Source organism: Zonotrichia leucophrys, chromosome 2 (genome assembly GCF_028769735.1).
Source record: "Zonotrichia leucophrys gambelii isolate GWCS_2022_RI chromosome 2, RI_Zleu_2.0, whole genome shotgun sequence".
Lineage (NCBI taxonomy): Eukaryota > Metazoa > Chordata > Aves > Passeriformes > Passerellidae > Zonotrichia > Zonotrichia leucophrys.
Genome location: NC_088171.1, coordinates 65,712,694 through 65,736,988, shown reverse-complemented (window position 1 = coordinate 65,736,988; position 24,295 = coordinate 65,712,694). Strand labels below are relative to the sequence as shown.

General features: G+C 41.1%; 1 protein-coding gene and 1 long non-coding RNA gene across 3 annotated transcripts in view; one reads left to right on the top strand and one right to left on the bottom strand.

Moving 5' to 3' along the window:
* ADTRP (androgen dependent TFPI regulating protein) overlaps positions 1–24,295 on the bottom strand; it is a 30,655-nt gene that overhangs the window by 3,878 nt on the left and 2,482 nt on the right. Inside the window, exons 2-5 of one of the 2 annotated variants that reach the window (XM_064703414.1) lie at positions 18,921–19,055; positions 17,402–17,503; positions 6,875–6,990; positions 3,024–3,175 (exon numbers count right to left, since the gene is read on the bottom strand). In XM_064703414.1, coding sequence (XP_064559484.1) covers positions 3,024–3,175; positions 6,875–6,990; positions 17,402–17,503; positions 18,921–19,055 — 505 coding nt within the window. The remainder of the gene's footprint in view (positions 1–3,023; positions 3,176–6,874; positions 6,991–17,401; positions 17,504–18,920; positions 19,056–24,295) is intronic. The other variant, XM_064703415.1, reaches the window with a different exon arrangement.
* Positions 840–14,220, top strand: LOC135443187 (uncharacterized). The gene is made up of 3 exons (XR_010438867.1): positions 840–1,001; positions 5,819–5,867; positions 14,124–14,220. It is a non-coding gene; the product is annotated as an uncharacterized LOC135443187 (long non-coding RNA).

Here is a 24,295-nt window from a genome sequence, read left to right as displayed (position 1 = left end):
ACCTCCAATGCTGTATGAAGCAGTTTGTCTATAAATAATAAAATGAATTTAGGGTCTGGCATCCTGAAAAGGAAAAAAAAGGTTATATTATTCTACAGCCTAGATTTTCCAGCTCTCGGAAATGATTCTGCATCTTTTCGGTCAAGCACAGGACGTAGATTTAACACGTACTTGCTTGAAGCTGGAAACTGCCATCTACAGACTTTGGAATAAGTTGGAACTAAATACACCTTTAAGTGTGAAAAAGAGTACATATTTATGTAGCTGGTTTTAGGAAAAATAATAATAGCCTGGAGTTATAAGGAAGTGTGGAAGAGCCCATATGAAGCATGATTTGCTGTAGAGCAGGCTTGATTAGCAGCCTATGGTCTGCCACAGGATGTAAGTCCAGGAGGGAGCCAGGCTTTGCCACCCTGGTGGAGCTGTTTGCTAATGCTTCTTGCACCTTTGAATAAACACCTCTGGGGAGCTGTTCTTCATTTGAGTGGGAAAGAAATAAAAAAAAGAAACAGCCTCAGATTTTTTTCCACTGAGGAGAATCCTGGTGCCAGCAGCCCAGCCAGAGAGCTCTGCCTTGTCAGATCCCACCGGCATCAGGTAATTTTTTGGTGGCTTCAGGTGTTACTAGACAAGGTGTTTCCAGATGTCTCTGTAAGAACCTAATAGATATCTGTATTAACCTGTAACCCAAACTGCCTTTGGGGAATGAAGAGGAAGCAAAAGAGAGATCAAAAGTGCCCTTCCGTGCATTTTATCTTTTGAGGAGGAGAGAAGGGGGGCAAAGTGGAGAGTATGGAAAGATGAAGAGGTCTGTCCTCTACCGCCACTGATTGTTTTGCTTGGGGGGTGTGGGGAATGTTTTTTGATTGGTTGCTTGTTTTCTTTTTTTGTTTTCTGCAGGATCATTTCCACTGCATCCTCTGTCTTATTGTGATTGGGAAGGAGAGGAAAGGGTAGGATGAAAAAAAGTACACGGAGCCATTTTTGCTGTGGGAACAAAGGTATGTTGGAATCGCATCTTCATTCAGTTTACAGCTCTTTTTCCTCTGGCAATGCTGAACCAAAAATTTGTCTCAGTCAGGAATATATTAAAACTCTGGCACACTGTAATTTGGAATAGCTTCCCTGTGGCTATGTTTCAAGGCTTATTGGGACTTCATTATTGATACCAGCTTAAGGAAGTCCTACTCTTCTCTTGGGTGGACACAGCTGGGATGTGGATCAGTAAAAACACTTGGCACCAAAATGGGGAACTGTAACTCAAGGGGAGTGTTTTGCACGTGGATGAAAACACCATGTAATTGTTAAGGCCAGGATTTTGTGGCTCCTTTGAAAAAAAGCAACTATGCATGGAAAGGCAGACCCACCACACAGATGAGGCCTCCAGGGATCACAAGAGCACACCAGATATCAATGGAGAATATTGTGTATTGTTTATATATGTACTGTGAGGTTACATTCATGCTACCACAACTGGGGTGCTTTTCAGCCTCTCTGTGTGCACAGTAAAGTTGAGTGCTTGCCCAAGTTTTTTTAGTCAGCTGTTGAATATGCATCTAATTTTTGCAGTTAATTTGATCTCTGCTTGGCACAATATTTTGTCCAATCAGTTAACACGTTGGAAATCAAATTATTTTTAATTCTGATTATCTCCAGCTTATGCAGCAGGCATACCCTAGCCCTAAAATTACTAATATGTACTCAGTGATGAAAAAAATCGGATACATAAATATATCAGATATCTCATATAAAGACTTATGCCATCATGTGGTGATGATGCAGTCTTTGATTAGCAGTAGTTACTATTTATATGTGATGCCTCTTAAACCAGAGCTAGTACAGAAGTCTGCAGATCTGTTTTCATTTACCAGCAATCCTCATCTCATATGATGCTTTTGCAGAATAGAATGTGGCCAAAATCTCCAAACATGGACATGTAGAGCAAGCATCCTGTTTGCAAAGGTAGCAAGCGGTGAAGTTGGTTATTCAGCACATTTGAAAGCCAATCTGCTGCTTTTAGGTAGCTGAGTACGGATGGTGAGAGACTAGCTACAGACACTCTACTTTGGCTTGACAGGCATGTGAGACTTTGCAAAATGGATTATGCATCAAATGTTCCCTGAGAACAGAGGGAGGTTGTCTTATTTATTTTCAGAGGTGTTTTTGCAGTGTTTTTTTCTTCAATCAGAAAGCTAGTTTAAGAAATTGCAAATGTTCCCACATTTGTCCTAAATAAAATACACATGTTTTCCTGACAGAAACACTTTCATCCTCAAAAATTCAATCTTGAATGAAAAAGGAGAGGAAACCAGAAGGGATAATAATGACAGAAATAATAATAATAATAACAATAATAATACTAATAGTATCTCATGCCAAACCCCCAAAGGTTCTTCCTCAGTTCTCTCTTCCATTTGTTAAATATGCTTTCCTAAACTACGCTTTTCCCGCCCTCCAACTGCCCATTATGTCCAAGGAAACTGCTTTTCACTTTTTTTAGGTCACTACTGGCCATACCACTACTAAAGCAGAAGGGAAAAATTCTCAACAGTTTGTAAAAGTTTCCAAAGTGCTGTTTTAGTCATGGAGCTGCTGCTGCTGCAGTGCTTTTCCTTGGATACACGAACACATTCCTGCAAATTTGCAGTAAACGCTGCTAATCCCTAGTCTGACAAACAACATGTGATGCAGGTGTAAGAGTTTTAGCCCAAGACATGTCGCTTCTCTGGACCCTTCTTTGAGCAGAAATTCAAAACCCAGTGATTATGCTGGTAAGAGGTGCTTCTTGACCCAAATTAGAGGAAGCTGGTCCAACCTTTGTCTGCTCCAGTCTGTTCTCTATTTGTTAGCATGCAGGTGGGACATAACAATGACAACCTGACCCCCAAGTGCCATGATCCCAGCACCTTCCCCAGTGTGCTCATGCCCCCTTCCTCTTCCTGTCTGCCTGGGCAACCACAGCAGTTCATTTCAGGGGTATTTTTTTCATATGCATAGAAGTAATGAAGAAAACTTGGACTGACCCCATATCATACGGTTGAGGAACTCTCCGAAGTTGTAGAAGGCGACGATGATGGCAAGGCTACCAGCAAAAAAGGCTGCTAGTCCAGGGGGGTTGAACAAAGCAAAGAGAGGATATACCCACTCTCCTGTTACAGAATAAATCCACAGGACCCTAGTCAAGGAAGGAGAGAATTTACCTTTGGTTAGGACCATTCAATTAGAAGAACCACTTCAAAATTTCCAGCTCCTGAGGGGCTGAGTTATCAAAACAGGCTTGATACAGAGAAAATTAGCTCAGCTGTCAATATATCTCCTCGGCACTTGGGCTATTTGCTGTGAAGCACACTTGAGCCAGTGCTAAATTAGATGGGTTTCAGTGCAGGTGGAAATGCACACAATATTTTTCTGTCACCCTGGTGGCATTGGCTATTAACAGCAGTAAAAGCACAGTAAAACAGCAAAATGCTCAGGAACAGGGATGTGCACTTGGCTATGCTAGTGAAGCTTATTCAGATAAGCTCTCACATATGTTTGCTCTTTAGATACAACAGCCTTTCAGCCCCTATCCAGATCCCTAGAGTCTGTGGGGACACAGAGCTGTTCCTGCCTGTCCCAATCCTTCTGCTGTTGACCACTGTTTTGAGGAGTGGAAAGAAATTTTCAGAAGGTGAGAGAGCAAGGGGAATTCTCCAGCAGCTTTTCTTTTGTAAGAGAAGGAAAAGAAGAAGAATGGCTAGGTGGGAAACAGATGTGGCTGCTTCACCCTTTTGTGCCAGAACTGTTTGCAAAGCATGGTTTGGAAAAGAAAGAAGATTAATATGCCTGGTTTATAGGGTTTCTTTTCTTCTGATTGTGCTCTCTCTTTCTGCCTTTTTTATTCTCTCAGAAAATATCTTGTAGTGGCTGTCAGTTTGCTGGTAATATGTTCATTGTTTATGGCTCATATGAGTGGTTAATACAGAATGCCTGAACTAAAGAATATAGAAGTGATCTTTATATATCTTAAGTATAGGAAAAATGCTTTTTTGTGAATACTTTTTGTGAATAAAATTATTTGTATTGATTATGTAAAGAATTTAAGAAATAGGGTATGTCTTCATTGATTGTTATCAGGATGTGCCATTTTAACAAGGACAGTACTTCCTTAAAACAAACTTTTGGGTCCAAATGGTCCTAAAAAGTTTAATTCTTCATTTAAAAAAACATATCTGAGTATTATGCCATACTTTCCACTACTAGTGCTAACATAGCAACACAATTGCAATTTTTTCTGGTGTCACCCATCCTGCTACTGAGCATCATGCCTCAAAGAGAAGTGACAAATGGGCTGCCACACTATCCTGAAACTGTGTCATGACACTGAGGAATGGGAGAATGCTAAGGAGGAAAAAAAAAGGCTGAAAGGATGCTTCTTCCTTTCTCTAGTAAAAAAAAGGAAGACGTGGGGCATAAAAAGGTGGTTTTGTCTTGCTTGTAAATAAAGACTTACTATCCTCTCCTGAGGGATAGAGTGGAGCAATGGAGGGGATTGATAGTAGAGCTGTCTGGACTGAGCATGGAAATCTTTAAATGTAGGGATTCCTTTTTATGATTCAAGATTTCTTCATCTAACAAACAGAGCTGTGAAACACCTAAGTAATTTAAAAAGAAAAAAAAAAGAAAAAAAGCCTGCAGGAAAGGCCCCTGAGAGGCTGAGCAGAAACACTGAATTCCAAGTGCTAAGTGGAGTGCAAATGTCAGCATGTGTTCTTCACTGCACAGGACTCCTCTTTTCATATTGTAGCTCCAACAGTAAAACAGAGAGTGACAACCACCTTTCTTTTATACAACGAGGAACTAGGTTATCTTCATGCAATTTGGCCAGCTGGTGTGTCTCATATGAAGCACTCCAACCTGTATTTCCAGACCCAAATAAATGACTGTTCAAAGCCACAGTGACACCCTGCTCAGAGGCAGGTGTCTGCTGCTAGGTGTAAGTGGCTGCTCAGTTTCTCTGCTGCCTTGGAGGGACGAGTCACTTCTCAGCCCATTGGCGCTGCAGCGATGGCAGTGACAGTCCAAGGAGACGCTTGGAGCAAGGACTCTGTTGCTTGTGAAACATATGGTGCCCAAATGGGGCTATTAAATCACCAGGTTGTAGCACCAACAGTAAAATATGTACATGTGTTAAGATTTCAGTGCACAGGACAGAAAATTTGTCTGTTGGTTGAAAGCTGTTATCTGTGGTTTGCAGGGAACTACGAAGTAGAGGCAAAAAGAAAGCAGGCAGGAGGTTCCTTGCTGATTTGAAAACTGTATTGACATCCTAATATCTTTTATCCACTCATCAGGGCCCTGGCATACAGGGGACAAGCACTCTAAGGGACCACCTTCCTCTCAGGACCCTGGAAACAAATGCAGCACCGGCTCATAGAAGATACTGGGAGGGCTCCAATGTGTTCATTCTTTGGTGTAGATTCAGGTCCTGATGTGAGCCATGTCTCCTGAGGGATGAAACTGCTCAGCTGATAGGGATTTTAGGGGAAAGCATGGCTCACATGGCTGTAAGGGCAGTCTGGTCTCAAAGACAGTAAAACCCAAATGTTGTCATAAGACAAGTAAAACAAAGCTGGCATTAAGCAATGGGGTGAATCAGAACATAGAAAAGGAATTTAGGAAGCCATGGTCGTAATCCTATTAGGCTCTGGGCAGGATTAGAATAAATGGCTCCTAATTTGCTTATGTAATGTATCGGTGAAGTCCCCTGTTTCCACAGCCACTGATGGGCTTCAAGTCACTCCAGTCTTTCATCTGAACAGTTTATTTTCTGTTTCAGATTTTCACTCGCTGGGCTGAAGATGGTGTCTAGATGAGAGTGAGAATTGGTGAGTAGGAATGGGAAGGATGGGTTTCTTCTTAGCTCCAGTGACTTCTCAGAAACCTTTGCATGAAGACAAGTTGCTTCCTCACTGACCAGTATCCTCTTGTTGTTATACACATGATCTATATTTTCCCCCCTAAAGCCAGGATGTTTCCTCAGCTCTGGAAAGTTGTATAATACCCTGAAGTTATACAGCCTTCTTCCTGAGCTGGGTCTCAATACAAGGCATCCTCTGAGAGCTTTGAGGTGTTGGCAGCTGCCCACAGTTACATGGGGTGGCAGTGCCTCCATATCCCAGCACTGCAGCCAGGATGCAATGAGCAAACCCACTCCAGGGGTGCATGACACACACACAGCAGGTGGACAGATGGCTATGAGCTGTGAGAGGTGCTGATTAGATATAGTTTATTTTCTCAGTATCATTCTCCAACAGGCTGGGGATCAATGGATGCATTGCTGGAAATGTGGGCAGTGACCACTGGTGAAGTGGGAGGTGGTGGTGGGCAGATGTCTCCTCGCTACCCACCAGTTTGCACCTGGCTCAGAGTATCATTTTCTGTCTCAAGTTTCTAAAACCAGCCACGTGTCCCTGCCAAACACTGAACTGAGTTTTACTTCTCTCCTGCTCCCATGACCTCCAGACCTTTTGAGATTTTCTGGTTTAGCAGCAAGCAGGACAGTGAGTGGAGGTAAATTTGATGGTACCAGTAGAAGTAAAAACTCCAGCCCAAAAGAAATTACTCAAATTATCCCTGAATTAATGGCAGTTTAGTTACTTTCCTTTAAGAGGCCTTACAAGAGCAGGAGACACTGTGTGAGCTCTCAGGACCTATACTGTGTTTGAAGAAACCTGCCTTGCTTATGTTTGGAAATAGTTTTCATAGGTCTCAGTTGAAGTTTAAATTATTTCTCCACAGAAAAGACTGTGGAGAAATTTTGGTCAAAAGTACAGCATTTGGGCCTTATTTTAAAAAGTAGATTACTTGGAGAAAAAAATACTTAAATTCTTACCAACTGATATACAGAAAAGCGACAAATCCCAGTAGGATCAATCCCTTCTTCTTTGCTGGGTAACGATGCGGCAAGGCAAGGAGTTCCAGGAGAGCAAATGGCAATACAGCTGTGTGCTGGGGAAAAAAGAGACTCTGTCACTGACAGATCACAGTGCCTTGCCTTCAGTCATTGCTGATCATAAAGTTCAGGCACCTGCTCAGAAGCAAAGAATTATTTAACAATACTGAGGATAATTGCATAAAAATGTGCATTCTTCATTGCATACTTCATTTTTACAATGAAGTATCCCTAGAGTAATAAGCACAAAAACTTTCTTGTTAATAAGATATAAAAATGAGTCTTGCCTGTAGCGTGGTCTATGTTTATAATAGGTGAGTTCTCCTTTTGCATTTTTTAATGCAAGATTTTTTTTTAATATTTCCTATTATGGTACAAAAGATATTGAGCTCTATCATTATGTGCAGTTGAAGATGCCAGAGGAGTGCTCCTTGAACTCACTGAGTAATTGCTGAATTGCCTTCATGTTCTCTTCTAGTCATTATTGTGCTTTATATAGTATCGTTTTATTACTTGCTCCAGTGCAATCCCAGTGTGTTCTGCTTCCCTTTGTAAATGGAAAAATGGGGTTGTAAACATACAGGAGACATCAGTTAGCTGTGATTGAAGGGGATGAAGAAACTTCAAGCAAGCTTATACCAGAATCAGAAAGGAGTTAAATTGATGGAGAAATGTGTTTTTCTTCTTTTTCTTTTTTTTTTTTTTTTTCTCGTTGAAGAGTTTGAATTGCAGCTTCAGTTTCAAGGGCTTTAATGATAACTGTCTGAGCATGGAGGATTTTCAGCTCTGGGCAGACAGTTTGGTGGCACTGACTGTTTTGTGGTGAGGAGATGCCTCCAAGAGGGATGCTCCTCACCATGGGGATGCTGAGAACACAGCAGAAAGCCTTCTGGGCTCAGATGTTAAATGGACAATGCAGGGATTCATGGGATGCTAATGCCTCAAATTTTTGACTGATTTGAAACAATTTTAGAAAATAATTTGCCTGGGTGAAATTTCCCCAATGAAAATTTTGTATTCCTTGTGCAAGCAAACGATAACTTTGAATTGCAATACCTAGAACAGATGGCTTAAACAATTTTGGGGAGCAACAAAGCAAAACTAGTCAATGAAATGAATCAGGAGAAAAACTATAGTAACAACTGTAGCTGATTAGTTGCTTAATTTCCTGGTAATTAAGTAAATGGTTTCATAGGTAGATGAGGGAGGTATGGAAGAAGGGCAACAGAGAAAGAAAGATAGAGTTTTAAATAGAAAAAAGGTCAAACTCAGGATTTTTTTGGTCTTTCTCCCTAAAGGCATACCCTGCTGTGTGTATGGTATGAAGATTTCTCTTGTCGCAAATAAATGGTTCTAACATTTTTAATGTACATGTTTTTCAGAAACTGTGGTCACTATCTGATATGATAATAGTGTCAAAATTTTACTACCTTGTATTTATGCTAGAGGTTGTGAAAAATACACCTTAATTTCTTTAAATGCACAGTGAGCTATAAACAGCATGCATGCATTTAGCTATTTGTTTAAGAATGGACGTCCACTTTTGTCTGCTGCTTCCAAGTAATCACTTCCTGAAAGCTGAGTGTCTTTCTTCAGCCCTCCTACCAAAACCAGGAGCTGAAATTCATACCTGGCTATCCTTATATCAAAATAACCATTCCATCTCATTTATTCATTTTTCAGAGAAAAGAGATAGAAAATATTTCTTTTATGTTCCAGTTCCTTTCAGTAATTGGCACTGTTCTTTTCTTCTGTTCTGTTTCACAAAGATATTCTTCAGCTCTACAACCTGCTTGGTTGATTGCAGAAATTTTGTATCAGTACAAGTGATTCCTGAATTCATTTAACCAGAAAAATATCTTCAGTGCACACAGTTTTCATATGTAATCCCTGTAACTTCTTTTAGTCAGAAATCTATGTGTTAAGCTGCTTTGAGAAACAGTTAAAAGAGTTAATTTTCCATAGCTGAACAATAGTTTGTCCTTGAACAAATCCCAAAATGCCCATGGCAAGGCAGCAGTGGTGGAAAACCTGCACCTTGTCCTCATTTTTAGGCTTTAGCCTAAGCCTTTGGCGGGCACGCTGATTTAGAGCACCTCATTTTGACAGGTATTTTGGAGCGTGCCCAGGAAAGAACAGTAGAAAGAGCCAGAAAGTATGAACAGTGAAGCAGCCCAAAGGCAGGCACAGAACCTGTGAATGCACTGAATATATTGTTGCATCTAGAGAGGAGAAGAAAATGAGAGGTTTCAAAGGCTTAAGAGATTGATGCAGTGATGGCTGTGATGGGCGAGTGTTCCATGTCCATCTTGTCCCTGACCTGGGGTGAGTGGCTCAGTGTCCCACAGGAGAGATGCAGCTTCATGCTGGGAAGCACACATGCTCCAGCAGCCCACAGACAAGGTGTGGACAGCAGGACACAGTCACAGGGAGAGGCTGGGGGTGTGAGGGGCAGCCTGCTGCTCAAACACGCCGTGCGTTGGCACTGCTGCTGAGCAGCGGGCTGGTGCTGCCTGCAGCAGATTGCTGGGAGATCTGCGCTGTAGTCTGTGCTGCTTTACAAAGGGCTGATGTGCTTTACTACTCATTTTTGTCAGGCTCCTCCACTTACATAGGAGTTAGAGAAAACACTTGGGAGCTTATAAATCAATAGAAGCTTGAAAGTTACTGGCAAAACTGGAAAATTTGCCTGCTTTTGGGAATAGCCAGGAGTTTAGTGGAAGGGGTAGGTTGAAATTTCTGCTATTCCTGATTCAATGATCTTTCCACTGCTTGTAAGAGTGTTTCCATGTCTAAGGACAGCAAGAGCATTCAGGAGTCGGACTATCTGCCTCTTGTTTTGCAAATAGTTTCTTAAAGTTCTTGGAGCTATACTGACTTGGAAAAACAAATGCAAAAATAAACCAACAAACAAAGAAAGAAATTTGTTGTGACACAGGAAAGCTGCAACCTTCTCTCTTCCCAAGTCCAGTGATGTCACTGGCCCATGACTGTGTGCTGTGTTTCTGTTCAAATAATTGCATCTTTTAAAATATATTTTGCCAAGTATATTCACTAGATGTGGCGGTTTTTTGTAGAGTCATTTAAATTTGCTGTGAAAATGCCTTCTTGAGACAGATTTCTACAACAGTTCTCAGCTTCCTCAACCACCCCCAGGACAATTAAAACAAAAATTATTGTTTTTCCTTTGTGGATATAAAGGCATTTTTTATTTCCATTTTTCCCTCTGCCCCCCAATTCCTTCTCATGTACACCCCAGGCTCGTAAACATGTGGGAAAATCTTTCCTCGCACTTCTGCTATCCCAGAGCCTATTTCTGCCAAGCCAAATTTGTGCATTAACAGTAAAATCACCGAGGAATTCCTATGCAAGTTTATGACAGCAGATGAGTATTTGTAGAGCAGACACCAGGGGAATGTGTGGATGGCTACAGGGCGCAGAGCCTGCCCCTCGCCTACGACACACAATTGGCTTTCCACATGATTTCCCTCTCACAGCCCAGAGACGTTGATTTTGGCAACATCATTAGTGATAGAGCATATATCATGGTTAATCAGATCTGCTGAAAGGCTATAAAGGCTTCTCATATCCTTTTCTAAAAAAAAAAAAAAAAAGGAAGGATAAAAAAAAGATGTATTTTCTCATCTGCGTTATTTTTAACTGTAGGTCTCTGGTGCATAGTCATTAAATATATTTTCAGTCCTACTTAGCAGCATTTCATATTCTTAAACTGAGCAGCACAGTATCTGTATGGGGCCAAATTAAAATATACAGTTTTGCCTCTTCCTTTAAAGAAAACTTTCATTATTAAGCTCAGATTGACACAGATCAAAACATTGGCAAAACTTGCGGGAAACAGTGACTCATTTTTTATTTCAATTAACAGTTTCTCAGTTTCACATATAAACAGTGAAACTGTCAAAAATAATTATCACAGAGGGAGGGGAAAAAAACCCCACCTATTTCACTCCAAGATAAGGAAAACAGGCTAAAACAATAGCTGTGTGTACTGATCAGGCTATCAATGAACCCAACTGAATCAGAGAGCTTTTCCCTATTCTTGGCAAGGATCCTGTTGGTACTTATTTTTTATGTTCTTTGAAATATTTATGTATTTATTTGTCTAACAACCTCTGTTTGTTGAGGAAAGCTTTCAGCTTACAAATTTTGCAAGAGCAGAATTTTTAAAATTTCTTCCTTGAGTGAAGAGATAAAAGTGATGGGACTTTCAAAATTATCACAGACATTTAGCTAACTAATCACACTTTTAGCCTAAATTCTGCTTCCAAACATTCCATTTTAAAATCCTTTGTGTCTCTTTTTGGCAGTCATTGTGATTTTCCATTTGGTTTTAGTTTCTTTGCTTCTTTCCTGAACAACTCAGGTGAAACTGAACTAGTTATAAAATTACAAATTTATTTTTGTTGCTCATACAAACTCTGGGATATGAATACAGGGGGAAGAAGGTTTCTTAAACATATTCTGAACTTTATCTCAAATATTGGCACGTTAACTTTTCTCCTGCAGACAAGAACATTCCCCTGCTTCTTTACTTTTTGTTTCCTACCCTGTGTTGAATGTTTCCCAGGATACATTTCAGGTTCATGAGTTTAAGCTGAGATAAATAGTCCTCTCTGAATATTATTTCCAGTGTTTGCTAAGACCATATGGAATTTTTACTTCCCATATTTTGAGTAATTCGTGTATTTATTTAATGCTATATCCTCATTTCGCCGTTGAGAATTCAAGTAAGAGTGAGCTTCCTGGGGCTGAGAAGGCAGGGTTGGGTAGAGTTTGTGCTCAGCTGCAGGCTCCAGCCTGGGCTGAGCTTTGAGCCCATGAAAAGCCTCCCCAGAGCTGCTGAGATCACTGGTGCTCCTGACGTGTGTGTCGCAGCTGACTCGGTGTGACCTTGTTTGACTCCGGAGCGAAGGAAATGATGCCTCGCTTGACCAGAGCTGTTTGTTTCTAATTCGTCTGCATTTACATACCCTCCATGTCTGCTTTCCATTAACATGTGAGACTTTAGGGAGGAATCTTTTCACAAACAGTTACCACTGGCCAAACTAAACTCCACTGGGCACAGTTGGAGACCATCAAGTGCTTTTGAAAAACTGCCTGTGCTTCTCCTTTCAGACCAATTCCCCGCAGAGCCTGTGTGCTGACAAGCAGTTGTGGCCAATACTCGTGCTTCTCTCTTCCCCATCGGTATGTTACTGCAAAGTAAAAGGAAAAACCCACTTTGGTGTTGCCTTATGAGGCTCATAAGCCAGTGTTCATTGGATGTCCCTTGAGGTGTTTACTCAGATACTCAGCTCTTTGTTGGAAAATGTCTCCTTGTCTATGGAAATTTCCTTCAGTTGGATGGCTTTCATGAACAATTACAGCCTGTGTTATCTGAGCATAATAAAACTAAATGGCTTTCTGTCACCATAACCTCTGTTTAGTTTTTATACTCATAATTTTCCAAATCTCTGTATGGTCTCTACTTTCTTGGCTTAATTTTGGAACTAATTCCCTCTTTTGATTTATTTTGCTATTATTTTGTCTGTGTTCAAATGCCTCCTTCAAAATTTTCTTTTGCAATCTTTCCCTATACATTTTTCCTCTTCCCTTAACCTCTCTTCATTTTTCAGGGTGGAAGGGACTTAAGCTTTATTGTTCATTTTATTTCTTTAACTAGTACCTTGCCATGTTTAGTTGAAGATATAATTCTCCCTTAGGGTTGCTACATGTCTTTTGTGTTTCCAACCATCAGTGCATTTTCAGGGAACCATGGATTTATTTTATGGATAGAGCAGGAGGCACGGGGAGTCCTGTTACTGAGCAGGTGTGTAGCAGATTAGTGGGGAAGCTATTGCTCAATATAATTCCAGTAGCATTCCTCTCTGAACCATCAGCTACTACCTGTTTCTGCCCTTTCCAGATCCATTCATTCTCACCTGTAAAGCAACATAACTTTTTTCTTAGACGTGTAGGTATTTTGGGAACATTATAGTGAAAAATGGATGAAACATTAGACCAATTGTATGATCAAAGGTAAAAGAGCTTCAGAGATATTTTCTTGCCTGCACACATGCATTTTTGGGAATAAGGCCCTGGCTGAATATCCTATTGCTTACTAGCAAATGTTTTGTCTCAATGTCAATGCCAGAATTTTAATTGCCTTTCTCCCTGACATTAGATATGTAGTCTAAGAAACTGATGTTGCACTGCAGCTGGAGGCTGACATGAGACTGAAGTGACACATCCTTTGCTGTGGAATATTTTTCTCCAGCTGTTCCTGTGCAGGGAGGGTTACGGAGACTGCACCTGCGCACGCTGGGGTAGCAGCAGCCCGGGAGGATTCCCTGCCATAACATTTGTCTGTGAAACACATACTTTCTCCCTGAGGAAATGGGCTTATGTCAACAAAAATGGAAACTTCAAAAAAATCTGTGTAGTGCTGGGAAAAGCTAAGCATCTTTGCTCTTGAATGTGTGGGGTGATTAATTTTGTGTGCCATATTCCTCACACACACATTCTTCTTCTTTTGCCAAAAGCTGAATGTAATTGGCAGCCTGTGAATGTCCATAGTTGCCAGACAGCTTAAAATTGAGATACTGTGAAATGCAAACAAATGGAAATGTTTCTCCCTTGTGTAAATATGCAAGAATTATTAAGCATTAAATAACGCTTGCAAAGAGAATCGTTTAAGATGGCCAAAGATGAACCTGAGGTTGTTCTTGTGTACACACCTGGAGTAGGAGTCAAGTTAGAGTGGCCTGGACAAAAGGGTTCTGCCCTACAAACTGAATTTGCACCCCCTTTTTTGGTTAGTGACGCAACAGCTTCCTGAAATAGCTGTAGTAAGATGTAATCCTTCACACAGATACCCTCACATGAGGGTAAGAGTAACTTATATTTACATAACTTACATTTTTTCCAGATGGATGTAAATCACACTGATCCAAAATACCATTTCTGTTGATGTAGATGTGCCCACACTGGGGAAGGTGAGGTATAGCTAGGTAGGCAGAACACAAGCAGCTTGTACATACCAAGAAGATCCAAGATGAGAGGGGACATAGTGAGTCCTGCTGGTACTCCTACTGTCAAGGCATCAGTGGCCTGCTTCAGTGAAGGAAAATTACTTGTATGTACCTTGCTTGCTCTCTCACTCCCTTACGTTTTCGTTTTTTATTTTCAGGTACAGCTTAGCCACAACAGAGCAAAGTGCAAAGGAGCTTCAGAAGCTCAGGCAATGGGGAATTTGTTGTCATCTTTGCTGAAAGTCTGCCAGGTAAGAGATGTTTCTTCTGAGCTTCCATTTACCTTCCTTCCTTGTCTATTGTCAGCTTTATAGCTTACAATATCTTCTGAACATGCACAATTCATAACCATGTGTCAGTAGAGTGCCCATGGAACTAAAATGCTGGTTTTTGTAAAGGTGAAAGCGTAACACAGCTACAGGGTAAATTAGAAAAAGAGGTGGCCAAACTCAACTTAGCTGCAGTCTGAAAATAAAGAAAACTGTGCCAACAGACTGAAAATATAAATCTTCTTTTACAAAACACAATTGTACCATTTCTATTTTTGTGAACACATCTGCTCAACATTTATATGTATCTTTTGTTATAGATCAAAAATGTTTTTGAGTTATCTCTTCTGACCCACCAGTGGCCCACTTTATTTAGCATTCAATTGTGTAAGACCTTTCAAAGTGTAGTGTTCCCCAATACTGCCATTAAGTTGAATAATACATGTACATGGTTTAATCCAAGCTGTCTCCAGCAGTTAGTCTCCTTCTGGAGAGTATCCAGATGTTGCTTAAAAAGCAATGACTGGGAAAGAAATAAACAAATTCACTTGATGAATTGGCCAGCGTATCTTTTGTCTCAGCCATCTTCCACTTCAAAAATCTTGTTCAAATAAAATAGTTGTGCTTGAGACATAAGTAGAGTGGATTTTTTTCATCCCCGGAGGTCAAGCTTTAAAGATGGTAAAACATAATTATCCCAGGCAAAGAGAAGTGGAAACTGAAGCCCAGCTTTTGGGTTAAACTCAGTAGAAAAGCAAAGAGAGAAACCTAGATAGTCTGGAATATTTGGTCTCCTTCAACTATGAGCAAAATTCCTTTCTACATTAACCATCCCATCTGCAAAACAAAATGTTTCTGTTCAGAGTGCAAAAACATGGCTAAATTGTAGTGCTCACTCTGCAACTCTGGGCTAGCAGGTGGGCAACAACAACTCTTTCCCATTGCAAGAGCAGTTCATGTGAGGAAAAAAATTGTTATTCATTTCTGCAAGGAAGGTGCTGCAGCATCACTACAAAGCCAAGCAGCTCAATATTCCTGAAGCGGGTTTGCATGGTTATTTTTTAGGCTCACTCTCCAGTTACATAACAACATATGCTTTCCCTATGTACAACATTAAAATAAACTGAGATTTAAAAAAAAAAAGTACTCCCACTGCAAATGATATGGCACTGATGGTTACTACTGATACACCCATGTCTTTCTCCTCCAAAGCCAGCTACATGCTGCTTCAATCTGCCATGAAATGCCTGTAATCTCAGAGCCATAATGTAACAGCAATATGCAAGGAAAGGAACCCAAAGAAAAAGCATCTGCTTGGCAATCAGAACTTGGAGATTGTCACTTAAAGTGTCCCTGGATCTCCTTAGTGTCTCCAGCAGATATTTTGTGTTGGAAGAAGAAAATGCCTCAAAGAAAAGCTAAGCCTGAAGGCACCTGTTGGAAGGTGTTCTAAAACACAACGATTGTCAATAGCAGGGATCAGTCTACGCTGGTGGCAGATGTTTTATGCTTGATAGTGACTGGAAGGAAAATTTCCTACCCAGGAACTGTCAAGCACAAGATGTCTGCAGTGTATTAAGAGCTTCAGAAATAAAATATCAGGTTGTGATAGAGGTTTGCTTTATGTGAAGTTTCTCTCTCGTCAAAATAATTTTCAGGAAGAATTGTTTTTCCTTTTTAACACCTGTTTTTGACACTTCTGATACAGAAAAGCTTTTTATTGTAGTCAAAATGATTCTGTTATGAAATGTAGATGTAGGTAAGGTAAGAAGATGTTATAACTGATATGTTTGAGGGGTTCCTGAAAAGAGTTCTTGCACATGAAATAAAAATGTATGCCCTAACACCTCTCAACCTTCCGATGTCATAAACAAATATGGAATTGGAAAGGGCAAATTCTCAGCTGTGAGCCAGGATTAAAACAAGCAGCAAAGCCCATCTTCTCTGAGCTTCACTTTGTGCTATACCCCCTCCCCCCTTGCTCAGCACCTCCACCACTGTGAGGATTTTAACCAGTTCCCCATACTAAATCCCGGACCTGAAATTAGCATGATGCTGAGGACATAAAGAATCTTTCATTTTGGTGGATGATGGTTTTCAGAAAGAGCAGAACCCTTTTGCACCTGTGCAAAGGTTTGGACAGCCACAGAAAGGTCCTGGTGGAAATGAATTGGTGGACAGAGAGCAGGTGATGAGGTTAAAAGTGCATGATGGCTGTGGTTCACCACTCGGGTATCAGCAATGCGGACATGCCTCTGTGCGTTTGGATTCCAGTCATGCGACTCTGAATGCACCTGTCTAAATCAAGGGGCTGCTCAAACCTTGAGCTGTCCTCAGCCAGACACCCCAAACCCTCCCAGATTTGCCTTCAACACTCACTGGGTACATCCACTGCAGTGGACGGCAAGGCACTGTTCTTAAGAAATGAAGTCTGGAGAGAAATGAGTCTTCTATGTGATTATTTCATACTTTTTGGCTTCTCTGATTCAGCCTAGAGCTGAACCTCTCCCTTCTCTCCCACTTCCCATTCGTCCCACGAGGCCTCCCTGACCTTGCAATCCACCCACAGTTTCCATGTTACTGTCAGCCTCCTTTCACTTGACTGATGAGAAATATGTGATTATTCAACACATCATAAAAACGGCCAGAGCAAATGAAGGAGAAATCTGGAAAGTATTTATAGAAAATCTGTAAACAATCATTGCAATCCAGCTATTCAAAGCTGTGCACACATTAGCTTATTAGCTGTAGAGCTGTCAGATTCTCTTTTGTTATTTCACCTTTTTTAAAAATGAGAGGCTGCTTTGTTACATTCACAGCCATTTTGTATTTCAGAGACTTAAGTTAGCAGACACAATTTCTTTTTTGAGCTACAATAAGTGAGATTTTCTTTCCTTATGACTACACATCATTTCATTGACTTCAGAGGTTTGACAAGCACCGATTAGCTGACGCTCCTTGTGTGCTAAAAGGCTTCTTGAGGCAGCTTCAAGCACACGCATCTGATTGCTACATACAGCTCAACATCAGATTCAGATAAGCAGCAAGGAGGAGGTGAGAACGGAAAAGCTGTGAAGCTCTTCTGGAAAATGGCACAATGCAGTGGTGGGGCACACGTTGCAAAGTCTCCCTTTTCTCTGTAAGAGGCTGAGGTGTTTCTTACTCACCATAGCATGATTTAACCAGAGCGGGATGACTCCATCGAGGCTTTTGGGGTAAACCAGCTCTCTGTTGTAGGTATACAGTGTCCAAAAGGATACACACACAAACTGGAACCAAAATGCAAAATGAAAGAAATTTTAAAATGGAAGACAAACATAACTGCTAGGATTTGGTTAGTGCTTTCATTTCTGAGAAGGCAAAATGTCTCCATGCTTTTTTTACATGAAAAATGATGACACTGCCAGATAAACTCATGTTATCTCACATTTACTCAGAGATGCAGTGTTCTGTGTTGATACTGAGAGAAAAAAACCCCTGCTTTATAAACTGCCAACACTGACATTTTCTGTGGAATCTGAGATTAGCTGATGCTTTTTTTTCCCCTCTTTCCCTTTCCCTTTGCAGATGGGATCTTCTGATGGTCAAGTAGTTCTCCTCAAGGGACTGTGTGTTAAGTCTTTATTTTGCTCAGTAAGAAAAGTAAAAACAGATCTTGATAAGGCAGTTCACATAAACTTACTCTTTACCTTCACATCTCATAAGCATAATTCCTAAACCGCAGGTGAAAGCTGCACACTGTGGGCACCCATTTTTTCCCCCAATAAATCAGGAATTACAGTGGGACAACTTAACTGAAGGAAATGATCCCTGGTATCAGTTACTGATACCTGGGAGCTGATTTGCAATTTTGGCCTGGCTTTGTATTTGAGCACACTTTGTGCTTGGGGCTAAAAATCCGGGGTGTGAGATGCTGGAAGAGTGAGCCTGTGCCACAGCCCTGCAGGCACGGTGAGGATGCCTGGCAGGATATGAGAGCAGCATAATGAACACCCTGACTCCATCCCTGGCAGGGCTTTTTTATGGAGCCAGCTAGCTGAGCTGCTTGTGGACCATGTTTAAGCAGTGCTTCTCAGCCCTCTGAGATTAAGTACTGGCTGCAGGCATCACTCTCACAGAGAGTACCTACATGTAAAAATAACCCATCAGTTCCTGTCTAACCCACGGCATTTTGATAAACAGCATTGTCTGTGAGGGAGTAGGTGATCCATGATGAATCTGACGTAGGCTGTGACTATAATTATTTTCTCCGTGAATCTGTTTCTCTCCAGTGCTTATTTAAAGTTACTCTGGCATCAAAGAAGGAGATGTGAGGTTTTGCTGCCTCTTAGGTACCCTCTTGTGTCCTCCTGACCTGTGCTGCCCTTTAGAGAAAAGCCCTAAATTGATAAATCCACAGCTATTTGGACCATGAGATTAACAGAGAGGTTGCACCTCATTCACCCTTTGGGGTCAATCTGTGTCCACTTGAGGACAGCAACCCTCATGTTTGTGCAAGAGGCTTTGCTCTCAACCATGACAGGCTCAGCATTGTTTCTTCTTCTAAATGGTCCAAATCCATTCCAAATTCAATGGTAAAAGAAAACCTTTAGTTCTTATCTATTTCATACACATGCTTCTGGTACTACAGACCCCTAATCATTTATGCAAAAGTTATTTTCACATACAGAGACAAAGGGTACTTACTGTGGACACTGGGAAAGCCAGGACACTGAAAAGAAGGTCTCTGCTGGAAATTATGCACTTAGCACATCGCAGTTTCTTAATTAGTCTCAACACATCAGCCAGGAAGGACACCCCATAGAAGACAGCCTGCAAAATCTAAAGTAATTACACCTAATGAGGGAAACTCATCCAGCTTTTATTAGCATGTTCCTCAATGAAATCTGTTCGTGCTCTTCAGGGAGCTGTTTTGTTCATGAGCAGCAGGCCTGTGTGAGGGAAATAGCTGTTGGCTCAATCTCTTTTACTAACCCAAACTGATTCAATAAAGTTGGTCAGGAGATAACTTTAACAGCATCCCAGTTAATAGATTAAACAGAGATGTTTGATGTGATTCAGATGGGTGAAGTGAAGGGATAGTTGAAAGCTAGCTCTATCATACTTCCTATGGTAATGGCTGACCATTGCATATATCTGAGCAGGAGGGAACAAATCATACCAGGACATTTTTCCTGTAAAGCAATTGCTAGAGAGCTTTTCCACTATTTAGCCAACACAGGTTCTTCTTTCTAGGGACTCACAGTGCAATTGATCTCAATGTCAAGTAGCTCAAAATGATCCAAGGTGAGAATTAGGTGCAGAAGTTAAAAAAACAGAACCTCTTTTGCTGGAATCAAAGGGATTCAAGAAAGGATTTCAAATGCTTAGAAGGAATAATCCAGATGTCACAAAATAAAAGTGAAGTTTTACTTAAGTTTAAATGAAACAATTTATAACTAATGAATTTTAGGATTGAGAGGTTGTGTTTTGCAGTTTTTTTCCTTCTTTCTTTAAATCATTTATAGGTAGTGAGGGTGGGATTTTTTGGTGGGGAGGACACTAGGAGGATTTGGTAAAGAATTAGATACATGCACAGTGACGAAACAGAGTTCTCCAAATTATGTGTAAAATTGTCATATTACTGTGGTTTAAACCAATATTTCTTTTCTAATTGCTTCATTTTCTCTCCTAATGCTACACAGCAGATCAAGATGAACCAGATTTGTCAGACACAAAAAGGCAGAATAGAACATTGCAGAAAAATACTTCTCCCACTGTCTTGCATTTAGCACCAAGTCAGTTCTGTTCACTTAACTCATGGGGTGACCTCTTCTTTTTAAGGCTAGGTTGTCCCAGAGTAATGTAATGTGGGAAATGCAGCCTACTGCAAACACTGGATCAGCTAGTGATGCTTAAATGGAAAGAGGGTTACAGCTTTCAGGATGAGATCTCTTTTGCCATGATCTTATTCTGACTCAGATATTTATTTAGAGCTAAGTCTCTGAAGTTGTGGCTGGGTATTTCATCAGTTTCTGAAGAAGCTGAAAAGGGTGGTGCCTGGGAGGGGACAGAATTAGTGCAATGTTTTTCCATCAGAAATTCCTTTATTATCAAAATATATGAGGGGAGGAGGAGACTATGATTTCATCATGCGTGTTGTCAAGCAAGGGCTTCTGCAAGCTTTAGTTTCCAGAGACTGAGTCTTCCTGGGCAAAAATTTACCATAGCTTCTGCAAGGAAGGTGCTGCAGCAGTTATCTGCCACTGTCCCCAGACATTTTGTTTCTTCCTGGCACAGGGAAAGGATACAGTCTTCCTTCCCTGTCCTTTCCACAGCCCAGAGAGCCAGGACAGTAAGAGCCACTGTTGGATTGTCCCTCTCCCTGTGCAGACCCACAGCAGCAGAAGTAGGGAGGCACTGACACGGGCTGGGTAACTGGCCCAGAGTCACCCAGGACGAGGTATCAGAGGTTGTGCATCACCCAGCTCAGCTGCAAAGCCACATGTTTCCTATCAAGGCCTAGGGTGAACAGACATACCTTTACATTAAAAAAACCAAAAACAAAACCAAACCCAAGCAGCTTCATCAGAACCCATAGAGGTTTTTGTTTAATTCTGAGGCATCCAAAGCAGCTCTTTTGAGTGTGATTTCCCCCTCCCCGTTATCACAATTAGCAGGCACTTTTTCAGTCAGTAGGGATTCAGCCCTCCAAGTCATGGGTCTGGTTCAGTAAGGCCCATGCTGGGGTGCAGTGTACTTAGACACAAACACAGGTTCAGCCCAAATGTCTGTCCCATCCTTGGCCTCACCAGGACACCAACACCGAGTCCTCGAAGAGCTAAGAAAAGCCTGGTAATGACCAGAAGCTCTTGTTACACCCTGTAGAGTCAGCAGTAACTTTCTGTAAAAGGCATGAAAAATGAACGTGAGGGTGGTGACAGTCCAGTGACACATGGTGACTAATTGCCAATAAAGCAATTAGGGAGAAGCCTGGTTCCCAGAGGATGGGGCTATTATTATCTTGTTCATGGTCAGCCTTACATTAATCATGGGGCAGGGATAGGCTGCTTCTTTCCCCGCTTCAAAATTAACTAAAATAAACATTACTGAAAAGAAACAGTCCCAAAACAGCCACATTCTCAGCCTGGTAAATATTCTGTTATGCACAGGGGAGGACAATGTTATCTTCTGTATGGAAAATTCTTATCTGAATGTGTAACCTGACCCATTTCTCCAGCTAAACAGGGGGAAGAACAACTCCTGAAGAAGTTTGAACTCAGCCTCAGGAGCTTGGATTTGTGCTGCTGTAACTCTACCGTTGTTCATCACCATAGTTTCAAAGGTGTTGCAGACAATTTAGTGATCACTCTGCATTTCCAAGAACAATGGAAGGTTAGACAAGTAATTTTCAAACAAGAAAACTGAACTCAGCTAGGATCATCCCTAATACTGCACAGTCTGGCATTGTACACCCCCAGCAGATTAAGATCCAAGCTCCAAACCCACTGGGGTTATTATTGTAAGAAAGGTGCATCCAAATCATGTAGCCCTCCATTAAAGGCAAAATGTTGACATAAAAAAAAATAAATATGTGAAAACATCAAATTATTCCAGATGTCCTGTGAATTTCCCAAGCAGCAGTGCTGGCACTTGCAAATCCATTGCAGGCACTCATGGAATATAAATCCACTGGCTGTAAATAGAAAGGATTCCCTAAAGTGTTCCCACACGAACAGAAGGAAGACTGGAAGCATTCAGAAAGCTAATGATTAACCCAAAGAGGAGAATATGGATATGATTATCCCTGCTGGAGAGAGGCTGCTTTCTCCTCTAGACCCTGCAGAGCTCCTCGGTGCTGGGTGCTGTAGAAACATTTAATTTGGCCAGATCAGTTTTCCAAACTGAGACTCACAGTGACAAAGACAAAGCTCAATTTTTATCTGGTGCAGTGATCAAAAGGGTGTTTCTGTTTAACTAACCTGACATGATTTACTTTTGTGTATAAGATCTTGCCATATGTGTATATTGAAATCTCCAACTAGTACAAATAAATTGGGCTCCAAGCTCTGCCCTTTAGGGAGGGATAAATCCAATATTCTGAGCAAGTTATTAGACATAAAAGTCAACATTTAGTGTAGACACACATCCATTCACATGATAGTGTCTTGGAAAATATCTTTACTAAATACTGGGCCTATTCTGAAATAAATACAAAGCAGCTTTCAGGACAATTGAACAGTATTTTCATTATGAAAGACAAAAGTATAAGGATTAAACTGAGGCAGGAACACAAGTAATAGTTTTTAAAGGTGCAGTGTGCTCATTATGCAGTGATTTACTAATGGATTGTAAGCAGTGAGCAGATTTTTATGAGCTCAGATATTTCAGGCAATGAATGATTCTGCTTGCACTATTTTGTGTCACAGATGAATGAAATTAATACAAAATTGGTTTTATCTGTCATTTCTGCTTCTTCAATAATGGGTCAATTAACCTCTTTGATACAAAGCCCACTTATCCTTTTTTTCCTCTTACAAAAATATTTCCTTACTGAATCTTGATTGCTATGATCATTAAGAAGATGGATCTGAAGCAATGTCAGAGATGTAGCTCTCTTGGGAGAGCCACATGACTAGCAAGGAATTGAATGAGGTGCTAAAAGAGGGTCATATCTAGAAGGAATTCTTCCAGCATCTCTCCAGCAAAACTGGGACACAAGCAGCATTTCCATCCTCAGAAAATGTTCGTTTTCCCAGTATTTATATTTCAGATCACAGTGAGGCAGCCAGAGCAGCTTTCCACAGAAAGAAATTTTTAAATGCTATTCCAAAGAAATAAGAGAAATTTTGGAGGGAGAATTTCCAAGTGATTCAGACAGGCAGTGCCGGAAGGCAGGCAATCCCAGTCTGGCAGGACGCAGGCAGAAGAGCTGGACAAAGGCTGTCTCTGTGTTCCTGGCTCTGGGGAAGCCTCCAAGGCACTGCCCAGGCCTGCCCAGCACAGCAGATCCATGGAACCAGAACAGCCCAGTGTGAAGCTTTTGCCAGCTCTTCTTCCCCACAACCATAACTCCCAACATCCCCAAGGTGTTTTCCAGGGCTCTGTCCAGACTGACCAAAATTCAGTGTCTTGGATGTGCACCCAATGGACAAGAGTGGTTGACAGGCACCTCTTGCTCCTCAATGTTCCTCAGCAACAACAGGGAGTGACTTAATGCCAGGCCATGGGATGAATCCTTTAAGTCAAGAGGAGCCCCACAGAGAGCACCACAGCACGTGAGACATGTTGTCTTCTCACCCTTTTCCTCTCTTTTACAGCAGCTCAAGAACATTTTGCCACCTTTTTGCTGCTGCTTTACCAAAAAATGCTACCCAGTTCAGCAGGAGAAGGGGGGTGACACCATTTCTTTCCTTAGTGCCTCTTCATTTTTGGCAATCCTTTCTTGAAATAAATAAATCTCTGAAGAAGAAGGACTACCATCCATGAAGGAGTAATTTTGCACACCCTTTCCCATTGCCACATTTTCTGCATGAGCTAGGCAATATCTTCAGCCCAAACAATTTCCCTTTTGGCTAGCAGCTCCATTTCAGCATTGGGATCAAATCAATGAGTAGTTAAAATTTGGGAGTCAAAGGACTGGGGAAGTGGAGCAAGAGCCCGCTCTCATGGAGATCTAATAAAACCTGAGCTGTTCAGCACATCTGTAAATGAGCTGGGAAAGGGAGCAAATACTGAGGTGGTACACTTAGGTGAATCTGATGTGGGCTTTTTTTCCTGTCAAAGTGACATGACTGTAAAATTGCCAAAGAATGTCAGGATACTGAGTGCCTGAGTGATAAAATAGTAGGCAAAAATCAGTGTTGATAAGTGCAATGTAAAGCATTTCAGAAAAAATTAAAAAGCAGCTTCAATTATATATTTTTCAACAGTGAGTTCTATATTAGCTGTCACCATCCAGTAAAGAAATATTAGTCTCAGTGTGGATTGCTCTCTCAACTTGCTGTCTCCTTGCCCACCAGTGATCAAAAAAGACAAATAGAAAGTTAAGAGCAGCCAAAAAGAATTAAACTACAAACAAG